We start from the raw sequence: 25,374 nt of genomic DNA on the forward strand, positions 1-25,374 counted from the left end.
TTTCTTTCGAGACGAATACATCTTTTCATGATGCACCCCGGAAACATGGATCATTTCCCATAACAAAGTGAATTCTCATTGAAGCCGCGACTCGCCCGCATTCTTTGCACTTTTTGTTCATGAACAATCAAGTATCATCCATTGTGAGTAGCATGACACCAATAATCACATCTGGTTTCTTTTCGGATGAAACAGGTGGTTGATTGAATTTAGAAAAATGATTCTAAAAACGATTTGAGAAAAACAAAATGACAAATATTAATGAAAGAAATGATTGAAAAAGTAATACAGATGTTTATTGAAATGGAATCTCTGACGCGAAAGCGTCGTCCATCGATCACACACGGCGAAGGTCCGTCCATGCCAGCAAACAGCAAATGTTTTGAGGAGCCGAACTGCTGCTTTTTCCTCGCGACGTCGTTTACTGAGAAATCTATTCTCCACAGGATCCTCATGTGTTATGTGTTGCCTCCTCCCATATTATTCGAAGTGCTGATTGAGTAAAGTGGAGTTTTTCATCGAACTATAACATTGATGAATAAATTACGAACCAACAGAGAAACACTTTTAAGTTAGATAAACTGATGAGTTGATCATGTGAAATGAGTAAGTTGATATTGTGGTCTTATAGGCGCTCGAAGACAACACCTCTGCTCTTAAAGGCATCACCCCACGAATCTGAGGTGTTACGGAATTCAGATGGAGTATTCGTATACGGGATAGTAGATTATGGAGAGGAAAGTGATTCCGTACATTTCTTCCTAATTACCGTAAAAGATGATCCGGAAGATGCGGCACAAGGCTGGCGCGCTCCAATCAAACTCGTTGTAGAAAGTAACGCTCTGGATCGCTCGAAGCCGTATCGTCTGGGCCGTTTTTTACGGCAATTAGGAAGAAATGGACGGACTCTTCTCTCCATAATCTATGATCCCGTGTACGAATACTCCATACCACCTCAAATTCGTAGGGTGATGCCTTCAAACTCTGTTATTTCGTTCTGGATGCGTGAAGATAGGAATTGGGCAAAAATGAGTAGATTATGTTAATGCACGTAATCAAGAACATAATTTTATCTTTAAGGCATTCTCACTAAACGACACACACTGCCACAAAGAATGAGGCTGTCAAGGAAACAAAAATTTCCAACAAAAAAATTAGAAATATAAAGAAAGACAGAATTTTGAAAAAAACTTTCTGAAGTTCTCTGGGAGCTCTATCCTCCCAAACTTGTTTACAAAAATACGCAAAAACAACGCATTCGTGCTAGCATCTCGCTCAGCGACTAAACAGTAGGCGTGGTTTTTTTGCATCCACATTTTTTTTTGTTTCAGTCTCATCAGCTTTCTACTTTTCTTCTTTCAAAACTATTGCGAATTTCTTCTCGGGGTCCTCGTCAACAGCGTTGTACAATTTTTCTTTAGGTCCTCTTTTTTTTCTCCACTGTGTTTCATGGCTAATTTTCCTGTTTTTTTTTATCTTTGAATCCTTACATGACACACATTTACCGTCAACATCAGCTACATTACTTCTTTTGAGCGTAGTATTTAGAGCTCCTAAAATTACAAAAAATAAGCAAAGCTATGAAGAGTTTTTTGGTGCAGATTATGTAGTATGTAGTCGTATGAAAGCAAAATAATTTAAAAGTAGAGACAATGAAAAGCATTTCTCGAATCGCGAAGAAATAAAAAAGACCTTCTTTTCTAAGAGATCTATAAGCTTGCTTACTGCCTTAGTAATGATTCTTGAATTTTCGTCGATACTTCTTCCTATTATCGGAATCTAAACTTCTAATCCATAAGTCTCAAGAAGTTTTATCCTGCAATATCTCAAATTTCTTGAAAATGAATGTTTGAGAACCGCATTTAAGAGTTAATACATTTCTATCGGCTAGCGCTTATCATGAGCGATTTGCAATACATTTCCAGTTCAATACATTTCCAGAGTCTAATCTTTACTCCTCTGGCTTTTTTTTTTCTTTTTCTCTTCGATTCTTGATGTAGAGAAGAACATGAACAGAAGAAGTAGACGGTAAAGAACGTGCATTAGAGATAGTTCTTTCAAAGTTGCCTATCGTAGCTACTTATTTCACGTTTGATCCAACCGCAATGGTTTCGAGAATATTGCAAAAGAAACAGGCCAAAATACCTGTTTTTTTCTTTTTCAGCAGTCGTCTTTATTAGTTTCTTCTTTGTACGTTTACTACATGTTTGCAAAGCTTGCTGTAATAGTTTGTTAGCACTCCACTTCACTGTGATGATAGTAACAATTTTAAGGAAACACTGCATAATTTTACCTATGTGTTCTACTTCTACCGCATAAAAGACGTAAAACAGCAATCACAGAAGAGAAGCCCAGTCAAAATGGAAAGTTTTTGTTGAATTGAATTGAATCGAAATTGAAAAAAAATCTAATTTACAAGGCTATTCACTCTCTTTTCCCATCTCTGTAACCCTCCAAGAAAATAAACGGTTGTCTTAAGAGTGTTAGCCTTTTTCTGTTAGATAGGAAGCACATTTGCACCTTATCAAACTCAAGGAAATGTCTATTCTAGTCTCTTCCTGTGATATTCACGCACTTGCTTTTCATGATTATAAAATAGATTCTGTAGTTGGGACGGAATGTTTTTATAGCATTTCGAGATCGTATGGCATAGAGGTTGAAGTTCCGTACTCTTTTTTTGAACAAGCACAGCAATAGTCGTAAGCTTACGGCAGATACTCCGATGCCACTGCCCGTGTTCTCCTCACAATAGTTGTGTCCTGTTATCCTAATTCCCATCTCTTACAGTATCTCCAAAAAACTGATGCTCTTGTACGCCTTTATTCGCTGCATTCGAAACTTCAGTGCGTTCTGTACGACTATGGCAACAAATTAAACTTCCATACGCTTAGATTCAGTCAATTGAGGTTCCGAACGTAACTAAGGGGTGTTTTGAAGATTGTTTTGCAACATTTTTGAGATTTTCGTTTCTGAAATGCAGAGCATCCGAAAAATGAGTTGCAGCGGAGTCATTAGCAACCTCAGGTTATTCGCAGAAAGTTGCTCCGAAGAAAGATTCAACAGTGGAGGTTTTCCTATGTTCTTCTGAGTCGGACAACGAAACAAAATCTGATTTTTGTTGGGTACATAACTGTTCTTGGTGGAGCAACCTAACGATCTCTTCTTCCTCAACTGAGTTCAGAAGAAGTAGCAGCCTGTACGATTATCATCACGAAGAGTCTCGTGCCGTATCCTTGGATTTATCGACTACGGAAGGAGCTCGGTTGGCACTATGGTGGTTTCCAACCACTGGTCGATCGCGCAGTCACAGCGGAACCTCTTGGTGTTCTACTGTTACTTCTACTGTTCCACACCCGCTCCTGAATTCTGTTCCTAGATTCTAACATATGAGTATATACGTAGACAGGTTAACACAAATGCACAAACACAATACTCAAAAAGCATTAACATGGCGAAGAACCTTTTACATTTACGAGTATCAATTTAAAAATGAAGAAGGCGATGGCGGTTCTAATTTAGGATATGGATAGCAAAGCCAAAATTTTTGAGTGAATTTCCCCCAATTCAAACACTCTTTGTAACTTTAGGTTGTAAACAACAAAAACTTGTGTATATAAATGAAAAATTATCTATTGGAAGTTCGTAGAAATACCTTCAAACTCATTAACCTTATCATTTACTCGAATACACCAAATTAAAGGCATCAACCCACGAATCTGGAGTGGTATGAATGTCCGGTGGAGTATTTGTATACTGGGTCATAGATTATGGAGAAGAGGGTGATTCCGTTCATTTCTTCCTAATTGCCGTAGAAGACGGCCCGGAAGATACGGCTTCGAGCGTTCTGGCGCACTATTTTCTACAAGAAGTTTGATTGGAGCGCGCCAGCCTTCTTCACGCGCCGCATCTTCCAGGCCGTTTTTTACGGCAATTAGGAAGAAATGGACGGAATCACACCCCTCTCCATAATCTACGATCCCGTATACGAATACTCCACCTGAAATCCGCACCACCTCAGATTCGTGGGGTGATCCCTTTAACATAAGGAGAAAACGCCACTCACGATTTACAGCGAATATCTCCAGGAAAATAATCGTTGGTACTTTGCACGTTGCACTTTGCCATCAGGTTTTATGGTTGTTCATTCCAGTAGTGTTTTGTGTTTTCGTTCTCACTACGGTGAAATTGATGGGTTTTGTGGGACTCAACACAGCGTATGGCTATTTCTCACATATTGTCTGGTTTCGTACAAACTCTCCTCTCTCTTTGATTTCCTCGCTTTCTCACCTTATTCTCAGAGTTTTCAATCAAATCTTACCTTTGTGTTTATCTCATGGCTGTGGTTCCAAAAAAATTCTAAGGCACACTGATTCAATCAATTGTCAATCACCGGCCATTATCAGCGTAAAGAAAACAAAATGTCAACCAACTCTCAGTTATTCAATGTAGTTTTGATTTCTGATATTCTGATTTCTTTATCATCGAAAATACCGTCTTATACACCGTTCATTGCCCTTGTTTGTCTCAATTAATGGAAAATACATAGATGTGCATGAATTTTATCGCCAGATTTAAATGATTGGTTGAGTTGGTCATTTCATTTCTGAAATATATTCATTGAAGCAACAATAGATGGTCACAACGAGGCTAACTAATGAGGTTCTCGATAACTGCACCGGCTTGGACATTATCCGTAAACCAGAGGATATACTGGACAAGCTAGGTGAATAGTAGAGTAGCTTTGTACAGGAATTGCATTAATTTTTTCGAAACTTTACCATTTTAAGGAACTCGTCATGTGGGTTTAATTGTTGCAATAGTGTCTTGTAGTTTTGTTTGGGGTTTTGGTGCACTTTCAATCATGTCAAGTGCATTCACATCTATCGACTGTGGTAACTGTACAGACACGATGGTCACAGTTGTTAGTGAGGTAAGTTAGAGTAGTTGATTTGTGAAAATTTCAATATTCGGAATTTTTTCTTTTCATTTTCCTTTTCCATTTTCATTTTTTTTTCATTTTCATCATTTTCCAGTTCGATCTTCGCGGTGAAAGGTCGTATTTGATAGAGTGGAGCACGTCGTTCTTCATGATTGGCAACATGATCGGAGGATGCACGCTATCCCATGCTGCTGATCGGTCCGTGTTATCACGTGGACGTTTCAGAACTATTAATTAATCCTCCGGAAACAGCGCGCTTTTCTTGCATATCACGCCTGTACGACAAGCCAATCGAATTTTACGAACTATATTTGTATTAAATTTGAAGATAATCACGCACTCTATGCGAAAAAGTTTTTGAAAAAATTAGGAAATTTTGAAAAATAACCCTTGGCTAGTGTGAGGCTTAGAGGTGAGCCATACTGTCCAAAGTGACTAGAAATAGCACCGCCCACCGTTATGCCGCACATCGAAGGATTGAGGAATTTCAGGAGGCTTGATAAACAGTTTGATCACTGAAAATGTTAGAAAGGATCGGTTTTTACGGAACAAATAGTCGCGTCAAAACGAGCTGAAGCCTGGTGGAGTTGCAGGGACGAAGCGTTGAGGTATCCGTTAGGGTGAGATCATCTCCAGCTACTTGACAGATAAGTGGAACTAGATGCGGTCCCACCTCGATCTCAACCGCTAGCTCCGCCGCTTCGTGTGCATCCGCCTATGCAGCTTCGCCAACCCTCAGGTCGTTTTGACCCGGCAATGCTCCACACCTCCCACCCTTTCCTTCGTTTATTGTAACTTGTCAACAAGGAAAGAGAGTAAGACTGCACCGAATTTGTTGGATCGGGTGTTTGCCCCTGTAGTAACAAAAATGTGTTTGCCTAACTCTGCTCAAGTCGTAAGACCGTCGCGCGTTCGAATAAATCCAGCTATGCCTACTGCTTCAATGTCTTTTTTGGGTCATACTGTAACATTGGGTGTCAGCGAGAGAGACCACTCCCTCACCACAGTATGGATCCTTGTCTTTACTTGACGTTACGTGATTCAGATTTGGAAGACGACCTATAATGCTGCTATGCCTCACATTCCAAGCACTAAGTGCTCTACTGGCTTCATTAAGCACCTCAGTACATATTTTCTCCGTTTGCCGCCTTCTTCAAGGAACATTTTATACGGTGAGAAGTTTCGCTGCGCTGTTGACTGCTAAAAGGCAAGGACAAGAGGGAGTATTAGTGCATCTACAGTGGCCTGGTCAAAACGACATGAAGCACTACAGTAAGCACTCGAAGCTGTGCGGTGGAGCGTAGCTGTTAGGATCGTGGAGGGACCTTTGCTAGCACCATTCATCGCTGCAGTTCGCGATGGTCCTTCCAATGATCCTAACCAATACGTTCATCGTGCCGCTTCGTGCACAACCGCTTACGCAACTGCACTGACCTTCATATCGTTTTGACCCGACTAAATCTCACTACTTAGCTACAGTATACTTAATAAACTTTCTTTGTAAACTTAATGTAACGCTCTATCTGCTGCTTTTCGGCTTTGGAAAGAACTGTCTGATCGAAATGATTGCAGGAATATTGCAGGGAGCCAACCTCGTCGCATGGGTTGCTGCTTATGAGAATACGCATACCGATTCCCGATCCTTCACTACTTTCCTGTTCGGAGCTGCATGGGTAGTTGGTTACTCCGTAACGGCACTGATTGTCTACCTGTCGTATACTTGGAGGCGCCTGATGATTACAACTTCTCTGTCCACGTTGGTTTTCACGGTGTGGTGTTGGAAGTAAGCTTTTCAACATCGGCCCAACAACCCAAAACCGAGTTCCCCACAACATCGTACCTTATTTTTATCTATTTGCATTTACTACATTTCATACATTTTTTACTTTTATTTTTACTTTTATTATTAAAATGTTCTTGAACTATGTTATTATTGTCAATTAAAATGTGTTTATTTTATGCATTTTTGTATACATTGTGTTACATATTTTGAATTCATTTATCTTCTATATTTGAACCTTGTTAGTCACGACATCGTTTCCAGATTTGTTCCAGAGACACTTCATTTTCTTGTTTCGAAGCGTAACACTACGAGAATCCATAAATGGTTTATGGGGATCGACTACTCACCACAGAACACGGATATCGCTAACCTCCTTGATCGGGACAACGATAGCCCATCGTCACAAAGGTAACACGTACGAAACACTGGGTTTTCAATCACACTTCCAAATGCAGCTTTAGGAGCTCGTTCTTCCATGAGATCTGGAATCACAAAATCTTCATTGTGTACTGCTTCATTCAATTGTATTTATGGTCTGGTAATATCATTTTAATAGTATTATCAGTGCAATATTCCTTGTTCTGTTCTAGGACTTGTGACAACTTCATTTATTTCGGACTATCGCTCTACAGTACACAGCTGGCAGGGAATACATACGCAAATTATTTGCTAATGGGTCTCGTTGAGCTGCCTGCATACGTTCTTGGTCCGATATCGTTAGAGAAGTAAATTTTTTTTTTATTTTATCCTTACCACTTTCTGTGTAAAATAGGAGGAGGACAAAATACATTTTTCTACCGTTCAGCCAGAAATAAGCGCAGATTTTTCGGCATAATTACATTCAAGATGTTTAGATTTGGCAGAAAAGTAGTTGTTTCTGGAACACATTTCCTCGCAGCGGTGTGCTTTCTTCTTCCGGTCTTCTCAGAAGGTGAGCTTGTTTGCGCCTTATTTCAATTTCAATATGACAACCAACAACAAACAAAATGAGGAGACGAGAGTAGCATAAGAGAGATCAGAGAATAAAATGTCGTCCCTAATCCATCTTTTCAGGAGGCACTGACGAGTTCGACTTCACTTCAGAATCGCTTTAGGTTTATGAACACGTGTACTGCCTATACGAGGAATTCTACGGCTAACCAATATGTTATAATAGTGCTTCTACCAATACATGTTTGGTACCTCGGAGAAAGAAAGGCTTGGTTGACGGAGTGCGGTTTTGAACCAACAATCGTACAGTCGCAACCTCTAGCCAACTGCGCTACACTCATCCCATTAGACAGACAAACCTCATCAAAAGATTTACCTTGAACGATGTACGAGAAAGAACAAGCATAGGTGTTGGAGCCCGTGCCCTTCCTGTGACTTTTTTGGTGACATCTTTCCAGTAGTTGTGATTGATGTGTACCTTTTCTATACAATATAATAGTACAATATTATTCCACACCATCCACAGTTAACTATTTCTGATAATTCAAGTGAAACGCATGGACCCCAAGAGATCTAACGGAGCATGTTAAGGTTCTTTCTTCATTTTTATTGGCGAAATGAAGATCACTTGATTTATTTTTGAACCAAAGACCATTTATCTATATACTTACACACGTGAAGTGCCAGAGAATTTGAAAAGAAGAACTTCGAGTTTAGCTTTGTTAGAAATCTTAATTATGTAATTTTGTTTTGTACAAGATGCATGTTCTTTTGGAGGAAAAATCTGCTCCACCATTTCTCAATTGGGGTAATTCCTTTAAAGGGTTGAGTAGTAGTTAGTCAAAAATATTTCTAGCCTTAATTTTGAAAATCAGAAATGTTCCACCTAAAATCAGCATACCACGAATCTGACAAAGTGAGGGAAACCACGGGAAGAGCTAGGGATGAGGTTGTAGGTTGCTAGATGGTCTAAAACCACCTCAATGCCAACCAAGCCCCTCATCCATTCGGGATTGATAAATTTGTGCCAGACTTCTCTACGAAGGTAAAACACATCAATTTTTAAGCTAATTTTAATAAACACTTTTGCAAAGCTGTGCGCTATCATAAATCTCAAACGATTCCAAATCAAAGTCGAACGCGAATGTGCATCCTCACAAGAGACTGATCCCCGCAGGGCACTTCACCCTTTTATTCCTTATCATCAATGAAAAATATGTTGGCACAAATGAGAGTTTATTGCAGCCGGTTCTTGGATATCACTGTGTTGTTGGTTGCTGGGGAAGTTCTCGATCAGCTGCTCTTTCATGTCACTGTTTGTTTACGCCAGCGAAATATTTCCAACGCCAATTCGAAACGTATCTGTAGGACTTTGTTCCGTCCTTTCAAGAGGTGGAGCGATAGCAGCTCCATACATACGGCTTCTAGTGAGTCCCTTATGCAACAATTTTGTAGAATTCTACAAATGTTGTGCACTTTTTTGCAGGGTTCGATTTCTGCGACATCGCCAATGTTTCTTCTTGCCGCCCTTTCATTTCTAGCAGGTGCCCTCACCTGTTTGTTGCCAGAAACTCACCGAAAACCTCTACCAGCCAATATCAGCCAGGCTGCACCTGTCTCATCTGATCTACTTCCATCATGATAAACAAATGTAAAGGAGAATACACAACATTCAGAGGATATTTACTCATGTGAGCATGAACAAAAAGGAGGGAACAATTTTAATCTGCTCTCCGTTTAAAAAGTGCACTCAAGCGATACTAATCTTACATATCATACTGACAAGTAGTTTAACAAACTTAAGGTCCACTTCTGAATCGAAGAATTTGTTGGTTTCAGACAGGCAGAATATTATTTCTGCATTTTAGTAACATTTTCACGTTGATTCTGTAGCAGTCGCATCTCTTTTTTGGATTAATTCAAGGCCCCAGACTTAAAACCTACGAAGGGCCAGGTACAGTAAACCTCTGCAACAGTTCCATAACCAGTCACCTCTACATACTTATCCATGAACTTACCCTTTTGCTCCAATGGACGCCAGTAACGTTTCCAGTTGTTTCTAGCGTATGGAAGACTTACGATAGTAAGTACTTGTTGTACAGCTATGACTCTGTCTGGTACTGCACACGTATGTAGATTGAATACTCATTTCATCCAACAGTAATTCGATTGCTCATTCGACGCTACCAAAGACTTTAGTATTTGAGTGTGGAAAAACTATTAACGCCCACGACATTTAAAGGCCGCATCTCATAGAATTGGCTATCTTGTGACTTCTCCACGAAAATATGGGGCTGGGGAGATCATGAGAAAGAGCACGATCGCACAGCGTTCCATAAATGCATCCATAAATGTTGCATGTTGTTAGGTGCCTAGAAATACTCCATCGACAAGATCTATTTCAACGCTGCTTTTCAGGATAATCAGAGGGAACAGGTCGCGATTACGCTCACTCTCCTAATCTACACCCAATTTTTTCGTGGAAAAGTCAGAACATGGACAAGTTCATTTAAGGACCGACTAAACCCAAACAGAGCACTTCAGGAGCTTGCATGAGTTCTTTTTTTTTTGGCAATAAAAGAGAATGCCACTAGTGTTTGGTTCCCTTCGGATACTTAAGCTTTGTCGAGTGCCGAAAACAAATAACTCCCAAAACATAGTTTCCTAAAACGAGTAAGAATATGTATATGCGACGAGAGATAGGTTTTCATGGTGATCGTTGACAAAAGCATGAATGAGAGGGTCCCAATAAATAAATATGACAGGAAAACAAAATAAAAAGGACGTTACAGTTGTATTTGTTCAAGCCCTTCAATGGAAAATGTGATCTTTCTGCCTTCCAAGGCTATAGTGAATGATACGGACGAACGATAACGTGGGCGTGCTCAGGTCAGCCGACAATCAACGGAATGAAGGATGAGAAGTGTTATGTCATTCGTGAACTAATTTTTATTGTCGATGTATGTACATGTACAAGTGATTTCAAAAAAGATGTCTGTTTCTATTGTTCACTTGATGATGATGAATTATCAATGATACCAGACGAATATTCCCGAGTTTATAAACAGGATTACTTTTCAAGAAATAAGGATTGCTGATCAGTGTTTTTTTGTGCCCATTACTCCTTGCAAATGCGTGTGAAAGTCTCAAGTAACACAGACGATGATGCTGTGTCAGTCGTTTAATGAAAACAAGATCACTTAGATAGTCTCGTGCAAACAAAGTATGTTCGACTCTATTGTAGTTTGATCTGTTATCAACGTTCGCGTACAGCTGGTTTGCTGCATCGGTACGCATTTCGGTCAATAACTACACATACGACCTCTTACGTTTCTACTCTCACTACGTTTCAGTCTTCTACATGATTTCTCGTTTTAAGAATGTCTCATCACATTGATACGAAAAAAGTTGGAAATGTGTATTGGATTCGTTTTAATCGTCCTGAAAAGTACAATGCTATTAGTTCGGAGGTGAGTTCCAATTCCTAATCGTAAAATTATTCGTGATTTGCCTCGAACGTTGAGTACTGTAGTGATTGTGATGTTTCTTTCAAACATCTGCTATTGAGACGGGCATCTTCTGTACGTACGTCTTCGTATACGGGATATGTTCTGGAAAATTTCCTTTCTTTTCCTTAAATTTCAAATTTATTTTGGCAACCACAATAATTGCAGTGATAACAAGAGATAAGTCGACGTCAATTTCCTTATCCTCAAGGATGAAAAATTTTCAACTCTAGGAAAACCTTTTCCTTCCTGAAACTAACTTGGATTTGGAGGCCACCCTGCCGCTACTCTGACGACGGAACTCAACCAAATATAACATGGATATTTGCATAAAATCATAACCAAAGTCTTTGGTTTGACCCCTAGTTTGAATATATGACTGTATTGAAGCTGACAAAGCGGCAGCATCACAAGCACCTAGACCCGAACGTGTTCGACCAGGGTCAGCGCAACGCTTCTTCTCTGCTTGGCACTTAGCCCCTCTTCTGACCTCTCTCCTGCCCAAACAGAAATTCGCACTCAATCTGTTTAACACATTAAAGTAGTTACATACCGACATACATATTACATAAGTATCCAAATATAGAAGTGAAGGATAAAGTGCCTGGCGTTAATCAATCCGCTTGGAATGCCCCAACGTGTTCGACTCCAATTCAGAATCGAATGGAAAGAAATGAAAGGCTTTGTTGGCCTTGAGCGATACCGAGTCATCGACCGTGGAAACCCCATAGGGATCTCTTTTGCCCGTGCTTGACCGCTCTACAAACGTATTCATGCACACAACACTTTTAGCAGGAGTAAGAGATGAATTTTTCACTAAAATATTTCTCAATTAAGTGTTTTATGTTGCTTGCATTTTACAGATGTAACAGAATAACACACTAACGTTAATTCCAGAAAAAGATCTTGCAAAGTGTTGTTAAATTTTTCGTCTTACAAGTTTTTCGACGCATCTTTTTGGCCCTCTTCCAAGTACTCTTCTTCCGATTATGTGCACTATTCTTCATGCTCATATTAACTCACGGAAGCAGATTTAAAAATTCGCAGAAGTAGAAATAGTAATTGTAGTAGTAAAAGTAGATGCTACTAAAAGGGAAAATTTATTTTAATAGGACGAAGTTGGTACAAAACCATGCAAATGTAACAAGCATCTGATTTGTGCATTTTACTAAATTGTGTTTCGGTACCAAGCATTTCTTAAAAAATTTGTAGTTCTGATTCTTATTGCCTAAAAACGCGCCTTATCGTGAGTCGTTTCAGATGTACCGTGACCTCATCACTGCCTTTGAGGAAGCAGAGAATGATCAGGAGATACTAATTACGGTGCTCACAGGTACGCAAAAGTGTGGTCTCTGGACTCATACATATGATTCTCTCAAATTTAACCGCAAAACCGTCAAACAACTAATAGTTCATAGCTAAGGAAACGGCAAGTACTACAGTGCTGGATCCGACTTTTCATTTGCTGAGTTGGAACATATGAGGTGAGGAGGTCAAGTTCCTGAATCATATTGGCCAGAAATGACCTCGTCTACATACGAGCGTTCTATAGTTTCACAGTTCCAGAGAGAATGATGAAGAGCCGCTGTACAAGCAATGGGTGGACAAGATTATTCGTCATTCGAAAGTTAGTTTAATCGTTAAGAAAAATTTTCCTTTGGCTGTAAGACGATAAATAACGTATGTCACTTTTCGAATGGAAAAAAAAACATCGCACGTTTCCCTATCTCAACTTTTCAGCTCTTAATGGCGCTGATCAATGGACCCGCCATTGGAGTTGCCTGTACCACACTCGCGCTTTGCGATGTTGTTTTAGCATCTGACCAGGTGATTACCCATTTGCGTTTCTCCGTTTTCAAACCTTCTTACAACGTCTAACGTACTTTGTAGATGTTTCTAATGCCTAAAAAAATTCAACCGCAGTCAGAATTGATCAAGCTGCTCGCGCTCTTTACACAGGTGAAGGCACCACACCAAACGCTCGAAACGACTTGAAATTTTCGAAGGAAGGATTTAACTAGAACAGACTCCCTCCAATAGGTAAAGCATTACATAACATACATTACATATTAAAAAGAAAAGAATAAAGAATATAAAGAAAGTGATTGGTTGGAAAGGACAGACGTAAGACACACATACACAAAAGATGGGACGCAAAAAAGAAAGTTCTAGAAACGTAAGGCAAAAGGGATCGGCCTCACAACAGCACTGGCTTAGAATTTTGTGAATACAAGAAGGCAATTTGTTATGAAGAATGTGAAGAATCTAAACAGAAACACCAATACCACTTCAAAATCACAGAGAGACACGTGCATCTAGATAAGAATCTAAAAGGGTGCAAAATTGCGATTAAGGAAAAGAATTGAGAATAAAGGCCCACTTGGAACAGTAAATTTACAATGTGGTCGGGTTAGGTGCTCCAGAAAAACATTGTCATAGTCCCTTGAACATGTGTATGCAAACGAAGACAAGTAGGAAGGAAATTCTTAACTACCGCGCTTGCTTTGTGGAAGTTGTATAGGCAAAGAACTTATTCATTCCAAATTCTCTCCAAGATTTTCCCTTCCTCTTGAGGGCGCATTGATCCTTATTGATCTCTTCAATGAAAGACCACTAGTGCCACTACACTATGTATATGTGCAAATTATGGGAAGCTAGCTAGAAGTACCTTCACTCTTGGTCAAAACAATTTCTGAAAAGTTCTTTTTTAACCCACTGATAACCGATAACTTTTTTTAATTTTCGTTGAACATTATTTTTTATTGGTTTCTTTAGTTGAGCCCATCTATCGAGCTTGCTAGGAAAATTGTAGTCCGTGACGGCTACATACCTATGCGGCCTATGAGTAAAAGATAACAACTACGAAACAAATCTGGTATGAAGGAAGTACCTTTTTGCGTACCGTTTATTTACGATGAGGTTAGCGCTGCCACCCGGCGGTGTCTGAGGAAAGCTAATCTTGAAAAATCTGTTGCTATCGTGGAGCTTCCCCCTAGTAATCACAAGCAAAGGCTCATTCACAATCGCCTATGATCGTATTTGCACTACGCCTGAGTGCAATATATGTCCGGATAATAACGAGAGTGACTGCATGAGTTCATGTTTTGTTGTTATGTTGTTTATCTGATTTCCTGTGTGCAGTGTGGTGAGGAACACATTGGAGAAACAGCTAGACCACTATGTATACGAATCAAAGAACACCTAGGCGGCAAAAGGAAATCATGTTACTTCACTGAATTAGGTAATCATAAAGTACGGCATCAAAACGGAAAAGAATTTGAAGCTAGGACCAGAGGCTTTCTGGATCCACTCCAAGGCCTCAAAAACGAACCGCAAACAAGAATGCCTCTACATTACTCGAGAACTCGCGTCCCATTTAAGGCTGATATTTGATTGCGCTGGTCACCTCACAACAGGAGTCTAGCAGTGGCAGGATAGTCATCTGATACTAAGGTGTCCTGTTATACTTGTTGCTACGATACCCGATAGTAAACTTAAAACTTCCTTTGTTGGGTAAATAGAGCGTGTGATCGTATAAATTATGTTTGATTTCACCCTTATAGACCCTGAAGGGGGCGATATTTCTGAAACGTTAACCTCGAATAAAGGATAATAACAGCCTCGTGTCCGGCTCAATTAAAGAAACCAATATTGAGGCATCAACATGGTGAGGTTTATTGAAACTCGTACATGGAGATTTCTTTTATTACTTGTTTATTGTGTTACTTTCTTTATTGCGCTCTTACTTGCATTTATGCGTGTTTTTTAGCGCTCAAATACGAACTCTCTGCCTCGTTTTGTCATAAATTCGATAAAGTTCTTCTATTTTCGCTTTTACTTCATATATTTCCTTGTTTCAGGCGTACTTCCACTGCCCGTTCACTGATCTGGGATTGAATCCTGAGGGTGCTAGTAGCTACACTTTTGTACAAATTATGGGATATCAAAAGGTCTGAGTTTGTTTCGTTTGTTTTGAAGTATCCGTTCTCCAAATAGAAAGATACCAGATAATTTTCTATTCGATTCCAAGCCGTTAAAGCGTGAAAAATGAGAATTCACTCCGATCACACTATTTTATAATACTCAGGCTGTTCGCCTTGCTCTTCTGGCAGAAAAAATGTCTGCTCACGAGGCTTGTGATGCCGGACTTGTCACAAAGGTAGGCAAACTCCATAAGTTGCGTTCCTTTCTGCATTCATCCTGCTTTAGGTGATTCCTCAAGCTCGATTCGAAAAAGAAACAATTGAGCTTATTACCAAGTACAGCAAACTTGCTCACCAGGTAACCAACACTTTTTGAGATCTTTTATCGTATCACGCAAAAAAGATGTTGCTCTCTCAGTGTTAGAGTAGTGTGATCTGCGTTTTGGGACGTGTTCTGTCCTTGTTCGCGCACTTCCCACCCACCAAAACCACTACTTCTCACTTCCTCTTGACGTGGAATCCAGATTTTTTGTGTGAGCTGATGATGTATGCACATGCAAAGTGTATATCGGAGTTCAGCCAATTGTTCCATGGATGTTTGATCCGTGATTTACAATCCACATGCCAAATTAAGAGTAGCAACAAGTATTCAGTGTAATAATATGGCATCACACGTTCCTGAATAGAGCCTCCATTTTGCTCATCGATCTAATGATTCGACGCCCATCTATTTTCTCAATCTCTCATTACTTTTTATCTTGCTGTTCAGAAGTATAGAATGTTATTCTGTTTGTGGGCTGGAGTCTGCAGCCACAAATGTTGAAGTTTCCTACACTTCTAGTTCAGTATACTGGCATTTGTTCGGGTCCACTTGGAATGATTCTCGAATAAATTACACACTAAATTTCAATTAATTCGTCCTCCTTCTTGAGGACAATGCCGACGTTGGTATTTACTGTGGATGTTTTTCCCATGTTGCTAGATCCTGATCTGGTTTGTGATTGCATTTGGTTTACGGTTCACGTAACGATACGCAACGAAACGAAAAAGTCGCTGGCTGGCTGGAAAACAAGGTTCTAAGGACATTTCCAAAAAGAGGACGACGTATGTGTGACACTCTGCACTCACCAAGAGCTAGAGTAGTAGCAGCCGAAGGATGTGATTTGGAGTTGTAAACACTTCTGTAGTAAACAGTTACAGACCATTGTCAAGTAGTCATTGCCTTCCCTTAGCACTGCCTGAGAGTGTCAACACTCTCAATCATAGGCATAGTCGTGTTAAAACGATCCGAAGCTCTGTGCAGCTGCGTAAGACCCTGCGCGCGAAGCGGAGCGGTTGGGATCAAGGTGGGACCATCGCGAACTGCAGCGATGCTGCTGGAAAGAGTCCGACTGGCGAGCTTCCTTGCTTCAAGCGCAATGCGACCATATAAGTGCCCGCGTAGTTTCGTAATAATTTTTTTGATCTGGGATTTTTCCTTTACACGATCCCGCGATACCGCGTCAAAGAACTTTGACCAGCTTTGCAGAGTGTTATCGTCTCAAAGCGACTACTACGAACTTCGCACATCGTCGATGATCTACTTACGATAAACAGGAAGGAGTGCGAGGTAAAGTTTATTTTTTTAGCCGTTTCTTGTTTTTTTTTCGTCCATATCTCACTGATCGATTAACCTTCTCCTTCAAAGAAGGGCAGCAAATTCTTCAAGGGTTGTGCAAGAAATTATTTTCATTTTTTTTCAGGTACTTATGAAGCAGTTCACTTCTGACGAGACAATTGAAAGGATGACGTCAAAGTTTCTGTCTAAAATATGATTCTTTTTTATTAAAAGTGGTTTCAATAATCCATTGTTCTGTTTGTGATTCTTAAAAGTGCCGCATTCACATCGTATCCACTATTACATCGGAGAACTGCTTTGATTTGTCATACATGTGTGAAATGATTCATGCTGCATTATGAACTACACTTTCATCATTTCGAACGCGCACCTAACCATAGAGAGGAGAATTTCCGTGAATATAACTTCTGAATTAATATGACTTTTTTCCAAATATGACAGAGTGAGATATGGTTAGATCAAAGCGACCTGAACTTTTGCGCTGTTGCAGTTTCATTCTAAACGTGCGCGGCGGTGACAGCAATTGGTAATGGGATCATTACTAGCTTCTCTCGAACTGCAGCGATCAGCGATGCTAGCGAAATTCCTACCTCGACCTCACTATGATACATCACTGCGCCCATCCTCGCTGCTTGGGCAACTGCAACGAGCTTTTGATCGTTTTGTTCCGACTTCAAAACAACGGAAGAATAAGGTATCAGAAATGAGTGGGCGTAGCGGCTGTAGCGTAGTCGGTAAGATGTTTGGCTGTGACTACACGATCGATCAATTAGAAGAGCTCTAATCCCAAGCAAACCTTTCATCTCCTGAGGTCAATAAACAATTAGGAGACTTGTCCGGACGCCCGGAAACAGTAACTCAATGAGGATGCTTGCCCCCGCAAGTCATTGTTACAGAGTAGTCCACATAGGTGCGGCGCAAAAACTACCAACGACTTTGCAGCAACTTGTCCAGATAAGGATTTTTTTCTATATAATAGTCACAAAATTCTGTGCAAGTTATCACACATCACCGTCTTTAGCTTCAATACGAGCATCCAATCTTTTTCGGAAATTTTTGAGGATGCGCGCGATCATTTCCCGTACCTCACACCTTCTCCAAGGCTCTTTTCAGCGAATTCAGTGACTTATGCTTACAAGACCAGACTTTTTGTTATAGAATCGAACAGGCATAATCCAAAGGATTGAGATCAGGCGAGTTTGACGGACAACACCTTCGTCTAGAAATTCGGAAGATTGATCTCACGCCACTCCAGTGCCTTTTTTTTTGCCATTGGTTGGCGGCCAATCTTGCATCTTGGAAGGCAAATGTCATTAAGGTTCTCTTTGTCCAAAGGAATCGCCGCATCTCTGGATTTTCCATAGCCGGTCACACTTCATATGGACCATCGTATATGCAGCGAATTCATAGATCGAACGATTGTGAATTGACGTCGAACGCGTGGGCGCATCCCCATTGGGATCGATCGATACAGTGCTCTTTATCTTTTATCAGAGATGCACAGAAATATATTTACAAAGCCGAAAAGAAAATAGACTCTGGAACTTACACTACTTTGACTAGTTCAAGCTTATAGACCTCATCCTTGCAAAGCTAAAAGCTGAGCCACCTCTGTTAGAGGTCAAACATTTGAAGGCCTCCACCTATATTTTCGAAATGGAATATTCTCCCAAGTTCTCCAAACGTCCTCCTTCAAAATTCGTGAAACGTCTCCAACGCTATGAGACACACCACAACATTAATCCTTACCTGCATCAATTTCAATGTATACTCTGTGCTGTACTCTTTAGCTCATCTAATCTGTAAGAAGTGAATTTCGTTTTACAACGCTTTAAGTGAAAAAATCTATTGGTGTTAATTCACGTGAGCGTGACGAACAATTTGTGCAATCACTTTTTTTGAACCGAAGCAGTAGAAACGTCTGCTGTGCAGTTGCCTACTGCCTACCCATTAAGGAAAGTGGCTACACTTTGCTGTCACAACCATTCGGCGAAGGTAACTCTGCTTTTGAGTTGTGAACATTCCCATGTTACTAAACGACTTCAAATAATTCGTCGCATCTGCGCTTCCACCAAGGAGAACCGATACAGCTGGGTCACAACGACAAAAAACTCGTCGCAGTTGTGTAATGGTGCGGTTGCGTTCAAAGCGGCACTGGCGAGCGAGCAGTTGGGATTTGCTCGCTGGCTCCACTAATCCTTGTAGACCGAGTAAAGCTAACGACGGTCTCATCTCGATAACAACCACCCCCTTTAAGCGTTTAGATATTTGCGCAACTGCACCGAGCTTTAGGTCGTTTTAGCCTGACTATATGGCAAATTTTTTGGGAAAAAGAAGACGGGCAGGTGTGACGGCTACCTGCTCGCCGTGGCCCTGCCTATACTAGCTGCAGTCAGATATTTGAGTGTACGCTCTGGGCACGTACGACCTACACAACTTGCACAGTTATATGGAAATTCCCCAGGGATTCCCAAAAGCCCAAGTCTGGCAAGTTAAAAAACTGTGACTTGAACGAGTGACTTGGATTGACTGGGGTTCTGTGCAAGAAGAACATTGACGTTGGGTAGAGCTGTGTTCAAGGATGGGACGCCTCGGCGAAGATGTGGGTAACCGAGTCAGACGATAACCCACGTTCGCCTAATGAAGTCAGACTGTGCACTACACAACAACCTTTCTGTTTACTCAGAATACTTTTTATGTGGCACCTTTAAGAAAGTGTATGGTAACGAGGACAAGGTGACAACGCAAGAAATTTGAACCTTTCCTCCAAAGCTTCATTTGTATTACCATGTCATTTCTATACGATTTATGTCCTACAGAGATTTTAGAACAATAAATATTTTGCAGGGTCGAACGGAGATTTTCATTTGAGATTCGAAAACTAAAAATCGTAAAATTGCTTGTCGTAGAACCAGTTATAAAACTTTGTCCCAGATCAAACAGATAAATTCACGGGTTCGAGTTGTTGCACAATTTTGACTTGATCACTGCACAACAACACTGTAATTTTCATGTCTACCTTCAAATCTCTCTCCTTCAAGGAGAAAAATCAGTGAGAAACAGCTTCATTCTGACAACTCCATAAAGATTACTTGGGAGTTCATTATCTGCTGCAAAGAAAAGGGTTTCGACAAAGTCAACCAAACTTTCTTCTGTATTTTCATCAGTTAAAATGCGTGTGTAATGGAAGAATAACGACTCTTCATTCCCTCTGAATCATCGCTCGTCAAACGAGAGAAGGGCGCTGTGGGCAGTATTTATACACGCATTAGAATTCTGCTCGAGACTTACCACCACCACAATCACGAGACCATGCATTTCTATTCTATGTTGTTCCGAAAAAAAAAGACCGTTTCACTGTTTTACTGCGATACTATAAGTGCAATCCGCAGCACTGGTAGGGCCAGAAATCCGTGGTAGTGTTTGCTTCCCATTTTTTGCCCTTTTTTATCACCATGCAATCAATACTCATCATTTTGTCCCTTTTTCTGGACTCCATAGTTAATTTTTTATTTGGCAGATTATCCAGTGTAGTACTTTTTAGTGGCAAAACCTTATTTTTTTTAGCTTCGATGACTAAACCTATTAGGAACTGATGTAGTATGTACGATGCTTCTAAGAAAGCTGGAACTTAGATGGAAGCTTTCTGAGGATTATGTCATCGTGTCGATGAAAAATCCCATTTACTCCACTCGTCCAGTAAAGTAATCGGCAATCGGCTGGCTTTCTGAACGCTTAGGGAGATTGCTGTGAGGTTCACGAGCCCCGGAAAAGCATAATTTTGAGTGCTTTTAGGAGAATCTTCGAATCTTTCTCATGCAGCTCTTTCAATGTTTTCTATTGTGCTCTTTAGCAAATCACTCTTGATGTGAAGAATTCCCCTCATCACTGTGCTAGTTTTCTGTCGTCTAACTTACCAGCAAAATAAATTACGCATGTTGCCCATTGATGGCTTGAAAATGTATCGTGGGTGGACACTTTTATAATTCGCCTCCTTTTAAATACTTACTGGGCATAAGCGCTTACAATTACACTTATCGCTTCTGAAATCTAGGAGTTTATCAGAATACTTAAATTGTCTATCTAGAACGCGTGAATTGTAGATCTTCTCTCTGATAGCGAATACTATCTATGATCTTCTTCAATTATTTTTATGTCGTCTTCTTGCCTTGTTGATTTTTCAACTTTTCATTATGGCCAATGTTTAGAAAACTTGCGCTGATTTGAAGCAGTGTATTCCTTTAGTGTCATCACTTCAAAAATCAAAAATCAAAAACATCATTCTATTCCACATAGTGAAGAGCACGGTAATGATGAATCTCTTTGGGATACGTCAACGCATTCTTCTTCTATTTAGAATCGTTCGATGTTTACAAATGTGTTTGCATCATATGGAATGGATTGCTGGGGCAACCACCATCATCAAGTTACTATATTTAACCACTCAGAAGAGCCTCATACTAAAAGGCATCGCCCCACGAATCTGAGGGGTTGCAGATTTCAGGTGGAGTATTTGTACACGGGATAGTAGATTATGGAGAGGGGAGTAATTCCGTCCACTTCTTCCTAATTGCCGTAAAAAAACGGCCCGGAAGATGCGCGCGTGAACAAGGCAGGCTCCAATCTAACTCCTTGCGGAAAATAGTGCGCCGAAAGCCGTATCTTCCGGGCCGTTTCCCTCGGCAATTAGGAAGAAATGGACGGAATCACCCTTCTCTCAGTAATCTACGACCCCGTACACGAATACTCCACAGCAAATCCGTACCACCCAAGATTCGTGGAGTGATGCCTTTAATGCTCGACCCGAAGAGATGTAAGGCTTGCTTGATTCTAGGACGGTTTCTCCGACTGTTCCATAACGGTGGAACTGCTTATCGGCTACGTTATATCCATCCACATGAACCATAACAAATCGTGCGAGCTACCAATCATATAAAAATTAACGGCTTCTCTGAAATCCTCGGCGTCTCGCCTACGAAGAGAATCTTATCGACCGCATACCTCATAAACCTTCACGACTCCGAACTGAGGTTGCAGTTGTCTGAAGAACGCGGCTCACCAACCCCAACTACTTCTATATTGACTTGCTTCAGCTGTGGCCAGGATTGGTAATGATCTTTACTAATAGCTAAGGTTTCGGCGCTATCGACTTCGTCAGAGCCTGGAAGAGTCAAGGTCATCAAAAATACCAAGATTCAAAGACAGTCTAACGTTGTCAACCACTTTTTCTTTTCTCTCCCTTTCTCTATCTTTTTCATTTGATCCCGCTTGCGGAACGTACCATTTAGTAAAAGAACCACACCTTCCTTCGAGGTTCATTCGCAGAACTTAGAACATTCTCCTATTTCCTAGTTGTGATGTCCTTTTTCTACTTAACTACTGAACCATTATGTTCCTATCTCGGAACATATTGATCTGTAATGTTTATTTTATCATATTTCCCTCTCCTTGTAGGACCATATGGCAAGAAGGCGGTTCGCTTGTGGCAGGAGCTGTCCTTTCGCATTCGCCGGAGAAAACCAGCAATTTTCCATGCATTCATTGCTTCATTTCAATGAACCTTATCCACTGAATCCACTGAACAACTCTTTACTCCATTGAGTAGGGAATCCCATTTATCTCGAGGAACCTTAACTCACGCGCTCAATTTTCTAGTGCATCGGCCAAATTAATGGCAGCAAACCACGAATCTGAGGTGGTGCGGGTTTCAGGTGGAGTATTTGTACACAGGATAGTAGATTATGGAGAGGGGTGTGATTCCGTCCATTTCTTCCTAATTGCCTCAAAAAATGGAACGGAAGGTGCGGCGCGTGCACCAGGCTGGCGCGCTCCAATCGAACTCCTTGTGGAAAATAGTGCACCGGGCTGTTTTCTACGGCAATTAGGAAGAAATGGACGGAATGACCTTTCTCTCAATAAGCTACGATCCCGTATACGAATACTCCACCGGAAATCCGTACCACTCCAGATTCGTGGGGTGATGCCTTTAAGTGCGCCAAAGTGCAGCAGTAAGTAAGCCCCTCAGCTGCCCACATCAAACCCCCTAGTTGTGTGACATCGCTAAAGATTTCTTTGCTTTTCCATGTTAAACCTGTAGCGCATAACGCCAGAACTCTCTTGCTACTTCTGGAAAAGTTCTCATTCTACAAAGAAGAAAGCAACCAAAATGGGCGAGAAGAGGAAAGTTTGAGGAATATTTGACTTCTTTCCACCTAAGAAGTACCTTAACGACTATTAAATAGATCAAAAACTCACTGCAGTCACTGATAGACAAACTGCAGAAGGAATACAAAGATTCCAAAAGAAAAGGCTACAAAAAGGACCTCCAAAAAGAAGCTGACGATATCGAAAGAAAAACAAAATTCACTGATACCATGCAAGGAAACTTTTGAAAGAAACTGAAAGAAAAAGAATGAAATATAAATAAAGAATGATAAATAATAAAGAATGGAAGCAAGAGCCACAGAAGCAGCAAATCAAGCTGAGAAATTTGCACAGAAGTTGGGAATAAAATTACCAGGATACCAACGAATATTCGCGGATCATGAAGATGCAAATAATCGATCGCCACAAACGGGAAGTTCCAGAACGGACACAGATAAAAGTAGTCTCGAAACTCTCAACACAGATGACGCAATATGGCTGTCACAGAATCATTCCGATACTAGCAGAAATCCGCTCGAGGAAGAGTTCATATGCAGAACTATCAAACCAAGTCAAATGAATAGATTTTGGGGAGATGAAGAAGAAGTACTGTACAGTCTATGAAACATTGGCACATCAAAATAAAGTACTCAACACAAGTGAGGAAATGTTTCTTCTTAAGGATAGTCTTCGAGAAAGAGCGGAAATGTCCATCAAAGGGATACAGTTGATTACAGAACTACAGGTAGTTGTCTGACACCATAAAGAAAAAATATTATTTAAAAAAGACTATATATAGATCAAAGATCGTACAGAAGCCAATCTATCTTCCATGTACAAGCAATAATGCATATTCGAAATGCAATAATATATATTCGACAAGATAAGAATGTTGATTAAGCAAATAGTGTTGGCGGGCCAGGATATACCCAATACGTAAGATGTTATGTGGATGGAAAGAATACTGATGAAGTTCCAGTACAATACTGTGAAAAATGTTCCTTTATCAATCCAAGAAATGGAGGATGTAAAAGTAAAAAGCGTTATGAAACAACTCGAAAAAGAGAAACGCTAAAAATTGGTTGAATCAAGGTCGTTTTAAGACCGAAAACGCAGAAATCAAAAGGAATAAAACTCTCCATTTGTCAGAGACAGAGAAACATCGTAGACAGTACATTTTCTGTAACAGCTCTGAGCATTCCGAGGTCAAACCCAACGAGATCTAATTTTGAAGAAAATCACTGAACCACCTACTATTCATTGGAACAATACGCGCCAAGATCTCAAGAGTCTCCGCACCCTACACAATGACTCTGATCTCGCTGGACTCATTCTAACAGATTTGCATTTTGCACATTTTGCTCGCTGTGGTAAGGGTTACAAACTGTCTCTGCCCTAGACAGAAATATTAGATTCCACAACCATCAAGAGCAATTAAGAAGTACATAAAAGATTGTACCATTTGTAAGAGATGCCAAGGTATGCCTTTTGAGCTCCAGAGATGTCACAACTACCATCACATAGGGTGACAATAAGCAAACCGTTTCAAAACGTAGGATGTTATTTTATGGGACTATTTCTATCCAGCAGAAATGAAAAAATGTAGTTTTATCCGATTTGTATCGCGTAGAAGTGTACCTCTTTTAATGAAAATAGATTGCGGATTAAACTTCAAACTTGGTCAGAAAATAACTGAAAAATTATTCGTGAGAGATGAAACAACAGGGAATTCACTAATGAATTACTGCGCTTCTGAAAGCATTAAAATAGATTTTCAAACCTCCACCTTCTCCATCTCCATAGATGGGTGGTGTACGGAAAAAGGCTTGTTGGATTTGTGAAGAGAAATTTCCAAAAATCAATTGGAAGAAACTGTCATTTGAACAGATGGTTACTGTAGTCACCAGTATAGAGGCAATTATAAATACACTTCCACTCACAAAACTCTAAACAACTCATCTTTCTTTCATTCATTCCAGTCAGACCTACTGATTTTCTACAAGGAAATTTCAAATTTTCAATTCCAAACTCAGAATTGTCCGATTTCAGAAACGATCCTATATTTGAGCCAGAGTTTATAGAAACAGCTGCTCAAGCTTACGAAGCGCTTACATTGTCAGAAAACATTTCAAAAAAGTTCTGGGAGAAATGCGCCACTCAATATCTCATTATTCTACGTGATAGCCACAGGTGTCAAATGAATCAAAAACATCATGTGAGTAAAATCTCAGAAATTGGCGAAATTGTATTGGTTGAAAGTAGATAAGCATGGCCCCTGCACAAGGATGACACGCAAATTCGTGAAGCGTTCAAAAATTTTCTGGGATCGTAGTCTTTTTTTTTTGTTTTTGGAAAGTTTCCGAACTAGAAAAGCCATTCCTAGTCGTCTGTCCAACACCAGGAGAAGATATTCATACCAAACAGCGCACTATGACCATCGATGCTGTTATAAAGCACAGATTGGTATTCAAAAAACGACCAAAACCTCTTTTCACAGAATTATCTTCTCCGAAACAGCAATCAACCATCAT

General features: G+C 40.3%; 3 protein-coding genes across 6 annotated transcripts; all 3 read left to right on the top strand.

Moving 5' to 3' along the window:
- Nucleotides 1-4,632: 4,632 nt before the first annotated feature.
- RB195_019673 (uncharacterized protein) lies at nt 4,633-9,294 on the top strand (the record flags this gene model as incomplete). Its single annotated transcript, XM_064187632.1, has 11 exons — nt 4,633-4,723; nt 4,788-4,930; nt 5,034-5,137; nt 5,985-6,111; nt 6,523-6,722; nt 6,984-7,130; nt 7,184-7,255; nt 7,313-7,447; nt 7,577-7,653; nt 8,898-9,079; nt 9,139-9,294. The coding sequence occupies 11 exons, from the start codon at nt 4,633-4,635 to the stop codon at nt 9,292-9,294; spliced, it is 1,434 nt and encodes a 477-aa protein (XP_064043513.1).
- Nucleotides 9,295-10,783: 1,489 nt separating this feature from the next.
- On the top strand, nt 10,784-16,895 carry RB195_019674 (uncharacterized protein; the record flags this gene model as incomplete). Of its 4 annotated transcripts, XM_064187636.1 has the most annotated exons (13): nt 10,784-10,824; nt 10,897-10,953; nt 11,032-11,122; nt 12,419-12,491; nt 12,582-12,642; nt 12,725-12,785; nt 12,899-12,985; nt 13,049-13,117; nt 15,019-15,108; nt 15,246-15,317; nt 15,368-15,439; nt 16,610-16,690; nt 16,824-16,895. In XM_064187636.1, the coding sequence occupies 13 exons, from the start codon at nt 10,784-10,786 to the stop codon at nt 16,893-16,895; spliced, it is 927 nt and encodes a 308-aa protein (XP_064043514.1). The 4 variants fall into 4 exon arrangements, with proteins under 4 accessions (XP_064043514.1, XP_064043515.1, XP_064043516.1 ...); XM_064187635.1 differs by lacking the exon at nt 13,049-13,117; XM_064187634.1 differs by lacking the exon at nt 13,049-13,117 and having other exon boundaries at nt 10,897-10,941.
- A 6,251-nt stretch (nt 16,896-23,146) lies between these two features.
- RB195_019675 (uncharacterized protein) lies at nt 23,147-23,467 on the top strand (the record flags this gene model as incomplete). The annotated part of the gene is made up of 1 exon (XM_064187637.1): nt 23,147-23,467. The coding sequence occupies one exon, from the start codon at nt 23,147-23,149 to the stop codon at nt 23,465-23,467; it is 321 nt and encodes a 106-aa protein (XP_064043518.1).
- Between the last annotated feature and the right edge of the window lie 1,907 nt (nt 23,468-25,374).

This window comes from Necator americanus, chromosome II, assembly GCF_031761385.1.
Source record: "Necator americanus strain Aroian chromosome II, whole genome shotgun sequence".
In the NCBI taxonomy this organism is placed as follows: domain Eukaryota; kingdom Metazoa; phylum Nematoda; class Chromadorea; order Rhabditida; family Ancylostomatidae; genus Necator; species Necator americanus.